Source organism: Oculina patagonica, chromosome 9 (genome assembly GCF_052425735.1).
Source record: "Oculina patagonica isolate OP01 chromosome 9, crgOcupat, whole genome shotgun sequence".
In the NCBI taxonomy this organism is placed as follows: domain Eukaryota; kingdom Metazoa; phylum Cnidaria; class Anthozoa; order Scleractinia; family Oculinidae; genus Oculina; species Oculina patagonica.
The window spans coordinates 15129237-15141809 of NC_135766.1; the positions used below are offsets into that span (position 1 = coordinate 15129237).

General features: G+C 38.0%; 1 protein-coding gene across 2 annotated transcripts in view; it reads left to right on the forward strand.

The window, feature by feature from the left end:
- The window catches only part of LOC144666799 (uncharacterized), a 72060-nt gene extending 61681 nt beyond the window's left edge, over positions 1-10379 (forward strand). For both annotated transcript variants that reach the window (XM_078528201.1, XM_078528200.1), the window contains exons 6-9: positions 1421-1670; positions 3736-4536; positions 5283-6516; positions 8866-10379. In XM_078528201.1, the coding sequence (XP_078384327.1) occupies positions 1421-1670; positions 3736-4536; positions 5283-6516; positions 8866-8903 (2323 nt within the window). In that variant the 3' untranslated portion in view covers positions 8904-10379. The remainder of the gene's footprint in view (positions 1-1420; positions 1671-3735; positions 4537-5282; positions 6517-8865) is intronic.
- Positions 10380-12573: the final 2194 nt, after the last annotated feature.

Here is a 12573-nt window from a genome sequence, read left to right on the forward strand (position 1 = left end):
CTGAATTTGTTTAATTTGAATTAGGCTGCATGGCTGACAGGATTTTGCATTCTAGTGCCTTGTTTTGGCATTGTAGGCTCTAAGGCAGGCGGCCAAGTTGTAAACAGAATGACTGAGGAGTACAGTAAAAACCCGCGTATAAGAACCTAACATTTAAGAACCTGTTAGGCTAAAATTTCATTTTTAAGCACCCTTCACATAAGAACCATTTTAGGCTAAAATTCTAAAACAGGTTCAAAAAAGAAAAAATAATCTTCTCCAAAATATAGAATTAAAAAAATCTTCTCAAAAATATATTTATAACACAGTCTGTACACATTATAGTTACAGCATAGTTACAAGATTTATTGGGAATTATAATGAAGGTTACAGTATAGTTTTGATTTTAACAGAATCAGATTAAAATAGTATAGTATTTTGCTTACCAAAGCCTCCAAGAATACTGTTATTGGACATTAAAGAGCAGATCATTTAAAAATTCTACTTTATTTCTTGAACAAAAGTTAAGAACCTAATTAAGAACCTAGTAAGCCTAATTTTACACTAAATACCATTTATATAAGAACCTGTTTAGGCTAACTTGAAAAAACCTAGGTTCTTATACGTGGGTTTTTACTGTAGTCAAATTTGCCCCGGAGTGAATTTGAATTTTAGGTTTGGTGAGAGCTGTGACATGTCAATCAAATTTTATTTGATCCCTCTTACAAGTCTCATGAAAGCGAAAAGGAGTGAAGTGTGATTGTGAAGGGCAATGGAGATGAGGAAAGACAGGCATGAGCAGTCCTTCTTTTGTTAGTCCCAAGAGAGCAGAGCTAAAAAAGAGAGCAAGTGGGAAAAATTGTCCAGGGAAATTTACCATTTTTTGACTCGTGCTCTTTTTTACTTCACGCTTGACAGACTAAGAAAGAAGAGGGACTGCTCGCAGTCTGGGATGATGACTCTATCTTCAGTGCCAATCCCCAGATATTTTTGGACTGTGGGCATATATCTAAGAAGCTCACTGTTTTGGTCAATCTCAGCTCTCAAGAAATTATTCATTGTAATAGAGGTTATCCTTGTATAAACGCATGTTTGGCTTGTTTAACCAAAAGTTGATTCATGATTTATTAGCCATATAATTTTAAGAAGAAAATGACTTTACATATTGAAAGGAAGTTTGTTCACTAGATAAATGTTTTATATACATATAGGCCTTTTATAAATAACTAGATGATTAAAAAGGAAACTTGATATATTTATAAAAATTTGAAAAATTTGTGGTACTTACTACAAAGGGAAATACCTGCCAAACACATTTTGTTATTAACTAAATAATAGAATCACATAAATAACATGTCACATTAGATTTAAGTTCTTCATGCTCTCTTGTGCCCAAGTTTATTAAAACCAATATAATTTATTTTCTCTAATTGTTCTTAAGATGGTTCCTGTTTGAAAAGGTGATTGAAGCTTTGGTAGCTAAACAAATTTACCACAGAAGTCTGCAACAACTCCAATACTATGCCAAGAAAGAGTGCTTCCTGAAAGATGCAGATGAGTTTGCCGCCATGATCAGTTTCTACCATGACCTTGGTGTGATTATCAAGCACCGCAGTACAGTTGTTCTGAAGGCTCAGTGGCTGATTGACCTTCTAAAGCAGCTAATTACACTTCCACACTTTGATAAAATGGTAAGGAGAATTTCTTGTGATTTTTTTTTTTTTGGATGAAATTGTTGCATCTTATGTTTTTAAGCTTCTTTGGGAAGTTACATCTATTTGATTTACAGTCAACTCGCTCCTTGCGGACACGTTGCAATTACAAATGCCCAGTTATTACTGACAGGAGTTGAAGTTCCAGCAAGTTCCAGAATTACTGAAAAAACTCCTGCTATTAGGCAGGACCTGAACAATCGATGGAATCGATAATCGATGGCAATCGATAACAATCGATGACAATCGATATCAATTAATCGATTGATATTGATAATCGATGAACAATCGATCGCTAAAGTTTTTGTGATTATCGATTGTCATCGATTATCAATTTCATCGATAATCGATGACAATCGATCAATTAACTAACATCGATTTTCATCGATTATCAATATCATCGATTACCAATTCAATCGATCATTTAACTGCCATCGTTTTTTATTTGACTAGTATTTGATAAATATGTTTACTTTAAAACACACGGTCTCTCTTGTATGTTATATTTTATTAGCAACAACAATGATAACCTTTCCAAAAAATGTCAATACAACGAGAAACTTACTAACTTAACAGTAATAAGGCAATAATTATTTAAAACAAACGTTTTGAGCTTAAGTCTTATTCGCCTCCATCAACGAAGCGTACGCTTTTCGGTCTGGTTTGCTTTCGAACCAACTCCTGGCAAAGTAAATAGAAATCGCAACTTACAGAATTCCTCGCTGTCTAAGTACAATGTAATTTTTCTAAAACTCTGTCTTGTAGTCCATAAACATTTTCTCGCTCGTCCGAAATATTTCAAATCAAACAGTAGCAGAGAGAACTCAAAAATACGTCGTCCGTACGTCGGAACGAAAACGAGACAACAGTGGGAGTCTGGTGATGAGTTTCGCCTGTCACGTCCGCCATTTTTGACTCGGTCACGAATAACGAAGTGTCTTTGGAATTCTAGCGCTAGCAAACAGTAGGAAACTGGAATGAAAAACAGAAACATTAAAGCTTATGATGTAAACTTCATCTCAATGGAAAGGAGCTTTATTATTTTTTTTTACAAAACAACATATGTAAGTATTTACTTCATGCTTCGGATTGATTGTGTGTTTAATGCCAATCGATGGCAATCGATGAAGTTCGCGACCACCAAAGTGTGATTATCGATTGATCATCGATTGGCCGATGCCAATCGATGCCAATCAACAGTAATTAATCGATTGTCATCGATTGATCGATTGATTTTCCGATCATCGATTTTCATCGATTGTTCAGGTCCTGTATTAGGGACTTCCTCTATTAAAGACACCAAATTATGGTCCTGAAGTTAATGTCCGTTATGGGGTGGGGTGACTGTAGTAGGAGGCATTGGTTTTTGCTAAAGTTGGGACCTGCAAACCTCAATCACCTTACACTCTCCTTTCAATTTTGCTTGCCTGTCAATGTAACAAAAACCACATTCCTTAGCAGTATTTTAAGATAATTAAGAAAACTCAAGAAGTTGATTTGTTAATGACCTTATTGTAACATGTTAAAGATGATTTCCAGTCCGTACTGCGCAATCTCCGCCTGCAATGTTTGTGAGTCTCACAAACAGAAGAATGTTTACTAGCAAAAATAAAAATTCCGGGACAAAACTTACCTTTTTCTTCATTATTAACGTCAGATATCCTTGCAAAACAATAATAACGAGTAAAAGAAGCTCAACGGTATTTCAAACGGACGTTTTAGCTCATCGTGAATTCTTGAACGAAACGATCCGTAACAATTTGGCGAACTAAAAAACTTCATGTACGCTATCACCGAAGTGTAACGTTTCAACGAATTCAAAACAAAAATGAAAACAAACCCTGAGTCTGCGCAGTACGGACTGGAAATCATCTTTAAGGTGACAGGAACTCTGTTACATAAAGAAACATGAAAGAATGTACTATTGAATAAGAGGGAGCTACCTTAATATCTTGTAAGGATGTGGTTGTCAGCAGAATTTATGTAACGCTATTCGTGAATCTTATGTAGTCTTACATGATTGATATTCTGTCAATTAATGTAGGATCCTGTACATTCCAAGTACTGGCAGGAACTGGAGAAAGATGGCATTCTCAGCATGGAACTTGTTGATCATGTCTTTTCCAAGTTTATTCAACAAGGCGTCATCAAAGATGACATCTTAGACATGATGGAGCGGTTTGGTTTGATCGCCAAGTTCTCAGCCTCCCAAAGTGAGGAAAAGTATTTTGTGCCAGCTCAACTTAAGTCATCACCTGAAGAGCTTTGTAAAATGGAACCATCACACAATGATCCTTGTCCTTTGTATCTGCACTTTGTGCATGGCTTTGTCCCTCATGGTCTGTTCTCGCAGCTTGTGTCACGATCCATCCGTTGGTGTTGTAACACTTGGCCCATGCAGCCTCCCAGGCTGTACCAAAATGGAGCATGGTTTCTTATCGGGAAACAAATCCATGATTTTGTTCTTATTTGCAAGAAGAGTTTCATCAAGATCCTTCTTAGGCAAAGAACACAAAGTCGTCAGGTTTTAGGAAAGAAGTCAGAAGAACTAGCTACACTTGTGCGTGAGTTTCTGGAGGGAACTTTGCAAAGTTTGTCACAAGAGCTGCCGTACCTGAGTGGACTGCAGTATGAGTTGTGTGTAGCGTGCCCGTACTGTCATCAAGGGACAGAGCAGGGTGGTCAAGAGTGTTCCAACCATGGAAATGTGTTGTGTGAAGATGAGGAGTGCTTCCACCTTCTTGAAGTAAAACAAGATCAACCACTGATCTGTATGAAGAAGGTCAGTGATAAATTACACACTGTCTGTGGGCTGGATAAATGGTTCTTCAAGAGAACTAGCAAGGTACATGATTTTTTGTAATAATTGTAAATTAAACAGAATCTACTTAATTTACAAGAAATGGCCATTCCTGTTAACGTTACTTTATTATTATAATATTACTTAATGAGGTTAAATGCGATTTAACCAAGTTAAATAAAGCAATTTAACCAAGTTAACCACAACGAGTGGGTAGTCAGCTGTCCTGGTGGTCAGCGGTTACTAGCTCTTGTCAGGCTCAGTGCGTTGCGTTCTCGGACATGACAGCGTGGTGTCAGGTCTTTGTTCCATGGAGGGTTTTCAGGGATGTTTTGCGAGTTTTTCCCCTCCCTCCCTCCCTTCCCTGCTTCTTGTTATTAGTTATAAATTCATTTTTCCACTGATTTAATCAGTGTGACGGGTGTCTGTGTGTGGGGGCTCATGGCTGTTTTGTTGGTATTGCCAGCCTTGGCAGCTTTATTCTATCTGGGGAGGGCCGGCTGACCTCAGTGGAGGCCCTCCCGGATATCCCAGGCACCCATACTCCATATTCACGAGGCAGTGGTTAACATGTGTTAGCACGCTAAATCTCTCGCAGGTGAGAGTTTTGGATACTGGCCAGTTTGATTACCTTTTTACTTGTGCTATAAAACGATTTTCCAATAGTTGTGTTAAGAACCACTTAGAAATTATACAGCATGAAGTTGCATTGTTCACCTATCCATTTCTTGTTGCATCGACCCCTATTTCAAACTGTGTGTTAATTGTTAATTGTCACACTTCTCTTTTAGGATTTGTCTCTTCCCACTGTCATTGCCACATCTCAAGGCGTTCCAGCACAAGGTAAACCAGGGATGTCCGACACAGCATTGAGAGTAACTCTCTTGGCCAGTGAGTGGAGTTCATCTATGGGAGGCTTGTCAACCATAAACAGACAGCTTGCCACATTATTGGCCAAACACGAGCAAATAGAAGTCACTCTCCTTGTCCCACAGTTTGCCTGTTCTGAAGAAGAGAAGAGAGCCGCTGGAAGCTGCAATGTTATCATTAGAGAAGCAGAGAGGCGTCCAGGCTACAATGACCCCCTTGACTGGCTGAGCTTTCCACCAAGAGACCTTGCCATTGACATTGTACTGGGTCATGGAGGGAAACTTGGTAAACAAGCCCAAGTCATCAGAGAGTCCCACAGCTGTAAGTGGGTGCAAGTAGTGCATACTGCGCCTGAAGAACTTGGAATGCACAAGAACTACCCCAAGGCCATTTCCAAAGGTGAAGAGAAGAATAGAACTGAAGTTGACTTGTGTAAATTGGCTAATCTTGTTGTGGGAGTTGGACCAAAGTTGACAGAAGCCTACTCTTCTTACCTTCGTTCATGCAAGAAACACCAAGATATAATCCAGCTGACTCCAGGCACTTTCAGTGAGTTTTTAGAGGTACAGCAAGCAACAACTGAGAGTGACAAGTTCAAGGTGTTGACCTTTGGCCGTGGTGATCCTGAAGACTTCAGTCTCAAAGGATATGACATTGCTGCTAAAGCAATAGTTGAACTCAAAGACAGATCTTATCGTCTGATCTTTGTCGGCGCACCTGATGGGAAACAGGAGGAAGTTGCAGACAACTTGCTGCAGACTGGAATCTCTAAAGATCAACTGATTGTCCGAAAGTTTATGCAGAATAAAGATAGATTGAAAGAATTGTTTTGTGAGGCTGATCTTGCCATCATGCCTTCAAGAACAGAGGGGTTCGGATTGACGGCGCTTGAAGCCTTGTCTGCTGGTCTTCCCATTCTTGTGAGTGGTAACTCGGGTTTTGGAGATGCACTGCGCATTTTACCATTAGGCAAGCCACTTGTGGTGGATTCTGCTGACCCTAAAGATTGGGCCGAGGCAATCAGAGCTGTCCGTCTGAAAGACAGAGCAGAGCGACTTGAAGAGACTCAAAGGCTGCGGATGTGTTATGAAGAGACCTACAGCTGGGAGAAGCAGTGTGAAGCCCTTGTTGAAAAGATGTGGAATTTGGTTCATGGTAAGACTCACTTGATTACAGTTGACTTTTTATCCAATGTACTGTTATGCTTTTATGTTATTTCAATATCATATAATGAGCTTTTCAGCTTATCTGGGAAGGGAGGTGTTGAGAGTAGTCACTCAATACTAATTTGTCTTTTGCATCAGTGACCCATTATCACGAAACATACAATTTTCAGACCAGTACGGCTGTATAACAGTAAGATTTTAAGATAGTGAGCACTTTGGAAACCAGAGGTTTTGCACAGAAATTAGAAGACTTTGCCATCCAGATGCATTTTCTGTAATTTATTATTCCCTTTAAAATGACAGTAGTAGCTAGTAAGAAGTCGGAAGATTGCGAGGAAAGGAACCACACCAGGAAAACTCATGCCAGTGTATTTCAAGGGAGAGATTGTATGGCAGATGGAAAATTTAAAAAGAAAAGCACTAGAGGTTGATTGTTTAGCATACTAATGTTATGCCTTCTCATACAAATTCTTGTCATTTTGAGCAACTGTAAAAATATCATCTTTTATTTTGAGATATAAGCCTTAAATTCCCATGGTAGCTTACTTCAATCTGCACTTTCTAATTAACAATTAGACTACGAGCCCGAGTTTTCTATGAGCAAATAGTCAACGAGGCGCAGCCGAGTTGACTATCGCTCATAGAAAACGAGGGCGAGTAGTCTAATTGTTTTAGTAGAAACTCTAAAAGATTGTAGTCCAAAACCTACAATATTGTGCACTTTGAAGACAAAAATCAAGCAAATTTACCGCTTAAAGAGCTACACACGCGCGACTGATTTCTATCGCCGATTAGTATAAATCTACTAGCGTTCTATCACGAATGCTGTTCTCTGATTGGCTACGCTACTCACCTTCTATTCTGTTGTAGAAGGTGAGTAGCGAAACAGCGTGCGGTTGTCAACAGAATGGTCGCCGCTTTTTCGCTTTTCTGGCTTTTAAATTGACCGTAAAGAAGGACTTGGATTATTTACTATTCCAGCCGATGTTGGAGAAGATAAAGACTGTACCGAAATATGTAATGAAGATTTTACACGGTAAGAAAAGCAATTAATATTCGTTTACGCTTTTAAAAGCGGGCGAATCTATAATTTTATAACATTCAGAGATGCGTTTCACCGAGACATTTTGTGGAAATAAAGTTTAAAATGTCTGGCAAACTAACACAGTTTCATCGTCCCATCAAGGAGCAGTTAAAGAAAGGCTAAACAGATTCGACCTGCAAGTTTTTTAATGCATCAATAAGACTTAAATAAAACAACAAAATTGAATGCGAATTCAAGGTTGCGGGCGAATCGTTCAACTTTTCATAAATTTCTTATCGTTCAAGTTTCCTACATATAAAACAACTTGACTTCCTAAGGGCCTTTGTAAGTCAGACTATCTTTAAATTGTCATTTTACAATGAAAATCCGGCTTTTAGTTCAATTTCGAGCAAACGACGGTTTAAATAAATCGTGAATGAAATGCAAAGGCGCACACAGAAGCTAAACAGTGCAATGTGGTTTCTTCCTTGCGAACAACTCGCTTAACTTTTTTTTTGTCTTTTACGCTTTCGAATTTTAAAAAAACTTGACTTCCAAGGGCCCTTGTACGCCAGTACATCTTTCAATCGTCATTTTACAATAAAAAACTTGGCTTTTCCTTCAGTTTCGGGCATATAACGGTTTCAATAAATCGTGAATGAAATGCAAACGCGCACACAGAAGCCAATGCAATGTGGTGAAGTTGTCAATTATCCGCGTGTTGTGTGACTTATTTGCATCATTATTTAATAAAAACGAGAACCTGTTTTGTTGTTAAGTTTTGAACGTCTAGTAGATTTATACTAAAACAATTAGATTATTCGCTCTCGATTTCTATGTGTGATAGTTGATTCGGGCTTCGCCCTCATCAACTATCACACGATAGAAATCTCGAGCTCATAATCTAATTGTTAAATAGAAAACAGTGGGAGAACCAATCAGATTTGCGGATTTCCAATAGAACACAGCTGAGTTTCTACTAATTCCTGTTAAAAATGATGCTGCAGTGGCCTGCGTTTGTGTTGGTCACGTGATGAACTGTTGTAAAAGGCCTGGGACTTAGCTTGACTGAATCATTTAAAAAGCTTATTCTTGGCATATCTACAACATGATGGAGTAGATTCTAGCTCTGTATACATGAAGTGTTAGACAAGAAATTTATTTTGCTTTATATCTATAGCAGATCAGATGTGCTAAATAAAGTATATGTCATGTCATGCTCAGAAGGAGGGGGGGGAGGGGGGGGGGTCAGGTGGTTACTAACATCATTATCACCTGACTTTTAGTTGTGTCTTTATAAATTTCTCCATGCAGAATCCCATGTGTTGGCAGAACAAGCAAGTAGCACGTGATGTAGCTCCTTTAAAGGCGCAAAGTCGCAATTTACAACCAACAAGTAGTAGAAACGATGTTACTTCAGGACATGAAGTCAAATATTTCATCAAAGCTGCATTGTTGATATAAACTTTAGTAGATATTCACTACTTGCATTTCCAGTAAGTAAAGGTTTTTTTAAAATGATTTTTTCTCAACAATATATTGTAGATGTAACAGTTTTAGTCACGAGAAAGATACTTTGCAGTGTCACATTGTAAGTACCGTATTTACTCGAATAAGCGCCGCATTAAGTTTTTCATGCCTCAAATGCGACGCTTATTCAAGGGCGGCGCTTATTTTAGGGCAGCACTTTTTTGGACGCCACAAAGGATACAATCTTTTCAGTAATTGAAAATAGCGTCTTTTGATTGTTGAAGAGGGAAGTGGCGTTAGGTGTCCTGGCAAAGTTCGCAGCCTTTACAACATTTACCAAACTATGTATTGTAAGAGTGTTGGAAAAAGTGAAACTGCAAAACATCGCTTTTGATGGAAAGAAATGTCCAAGTTTGGGGCGGCGCTTATTCGAGTAAATACGGTAGTAGTGAAATTTTGTATTCACTTCATGCCCTTGATATTCTTAAGGTGTTGTTTCGTTTTTGTATATACCGGTAAATATATATATTTTAGAATATATTCTGAATACAAAGACTATTCTAAGAGACATCAATATTACAGTAGAGTTTATTGTTATTCTGGAGGTACAATAACTGAGATATTTTATTGTGAAAGTCGAGTTATTCTGCTTATAGCTAGGCCATTGATTTAACTAGATTAATGTGACAATTATCCTACACACTACTAGGATTTCAATGTTGGTGTGATCCATTTGTGCAATGATGGAAATAGATTTGCGACAAGTAGACCTCACGTGTATCACAGTAGAAAAGTAAGGCATTGTTTTTAATTTATTGCGGTTTTCAGAGAAATTCCAAATCCAACCAACAATTGCGTTTTTCGCTGCTGTCAATCATAATTATGGCAACAGTCAATTAACCTTGAAAAACAGAAGCATACAAAATGGATCGAAGTCTACCAATCACAACTGACAAACGTGACCTTTTGACCCAGTTTAAGTGAACTTCTGTTTCCCGAGAGGTCCACAAAGATGAATGACGGCAGCAAAAAAGCGTTAACCATATGCATTGGTTGAGGGCTGAATTTCAGAGTTCGCATATCGCTGAAAACCACAATAATTGTAATTGATAAACACCCCTTGTTGATGAAAATAATAATAAGTTGCTGTGTAGCACTTTGTTCATGTACTATGAAAAATGTTGTTTTCTTAAAAAAGTGCTAAAATGTTTTCTGCGACTTATTTAGGGGTTATTCCCGAAACGTTTCGCTAAACGAGAAAAGATTTTAGCACTTTTTAGGAAAACAACATTTTTTATAGTACCCCTTGTTGATGCACTATGCATCACTTCCAGTTGGCATTAAAAGATTGATGATGATGATGATGGTTTTTAAATGAATAAACTGCACCGGGCCGCGAACAAAATGCTGCTAGTGTAAGCAGGATCTATGAAAGACCTATCAGCCAACAAATGAAAAGCATGAAACGTGAAACTGCAAGGCTGAACTATCATGTCTCTGCCGCATTAAGTTTTCTACGCAGTTCGTTCAGCCTTGCAGTTTCACGTTTCATGATGATTTTTGATTCAATGAGGAGAATGATCAATTTCAAGTGATAATTAAATGAAGTTGCAAGTTCTTACAGAACAGTTGAAAAGGCTGTGAAAAGTTCATTTGCACGTGTATTTTCTGTCACGCAATCCCAGCCTGCGTGATTGTAGTTCAAGTGTCACGCAGGCTGCCTGACAAATGCAGACTGCAGACTTGCAGTTTTCACTCCGGGTAGCCCTTTTATGGTTATAGCTCTTAATAATTTCCAGTCTGCAGCTTGCAAATGTCAGACACTGAGTCACACAGTCCTGACTACCGTGCTCGGATATGAACCACGTATCAATGTTACTCTCTTGTGTTTACTGGGGGCAACCAGCACCATTTGCAAAGTTTCTGCAGACTCTGCCTAACGCGCGGGAAATGGGTTAATTAACAAAGCTTTATATGGGAGGCCGAGGGCAGCCTCCCCAGAGAAGTAATGAAACAGCTCAGGAGTGTTCCATTTCTTCTCAGGGCAATCTCGTTCCCAGGGCGACCACACACTGCTGACCAAGGAGCCCGTTGGCGCTGGGAACGAGATTCTCTCTGGGGTAGGCATAAATAGATTGTGCTCGGCAACTTTTGAGCAACTTTTAGCGTTTTTAGCAACTTTTTGTAGTACCAGCAACCTAGGGCAACTTTTGCCTTTCTTGGCAACTTTTGAGCAACAAATTGATATAAAATCGATCCAAACCATAAAAGGTCGTTTTATTTCGAAGGATTTTTATTTTTTTTTTTTATTTTTTTTTATTTTTTATTTTCATTTTATATTTTTTATCTATTATTGAAGTTATGTTGAGTTTACAGAGTATATTGATTACAACAATATATCTCATATAACAATGGCTTTTTGGCCTCTTTTAATGATTGTAAGAATATTTAATGAAAATGTTTAAATGGCAACAAACAAACAAACACGTTTTGAGTATTTATCTGAAACAAAACGACTCTAGAGCAAGCAACTTTTCTAAATTTTGGTGGCAACTTTTTGATATTTGAGCAACTTTAGAGCAACTTTTGGGTATATTGCGAAGCAACATTTCCTGAATTTACTAGCACAATCTATTCATGCCTACTCTGGGGAGGCTGCCCTAAGGTCCAAGCCCCTACTCATATACATATAGGTAATAGGGCATGGTACCACCTTTATATACCTACAGTGCAAACACTACCTCCCTTTTCTGTACCGTTGCTTGTACTAAACTTTGCATTTGTAAAACTTGCAAAATCAGCCTTTAGGTTTACCTTATCCTGCAAACAAGCTCCTTAGTGGGGTGTAGGGAGAAAAAATGTCAGTGAATCAAACACGGCCCTCACCCCTCGGTTTTTGGGTACGGTTTTGTACACCAAAACTGCGCCATTGATATCTTAATGGGTATCAGGTATACTGTGGTTTTTCAAATTGTGGTCTTTTGGGGAAATTTAGGATATACTTGGTTCATGTTTTTCAGGTATATTGGTATACCACTTGACCCCCTGGCCGACCCAAGCTAGGTTCATCTCCCTTTTAAATCTGACAACCCGAATGACGTTCTCTTTTACCATTTTCTAGACTTCAACTCGTGAAATCCGTACCCTTTTATTTCTGTTTTATGCTCCTCCGGCTAGGCCTTTCTCGATTATGCTAGTAAAACTGGCATTTAATGCTACTAGAAATTCTCGCAAAAAGCCAAAAAAATGCTAAAATAATGCCTGATTTCCTTTAAAAATGCCACTTGAATTCCAAAAACGCCTTGTTTTACTTCAAACAAAACGTAAAAACTCTCACATGATATGCTCATATCAACAACAGGTGATACCTAATAATTTTTTGTTTATAAAAAAAAAATTAAAATATATTAAAAAATTCTTATTTAAAAAAAAAAAAAACAACAACAACACACACACAAGTAACACAACGCACAAACAGTCGAAACAGACAGAAAACAATCAAATTGTGTAATCAAAATTGTGAAACTTTAGGATTATTTATCCTTTTGAGTT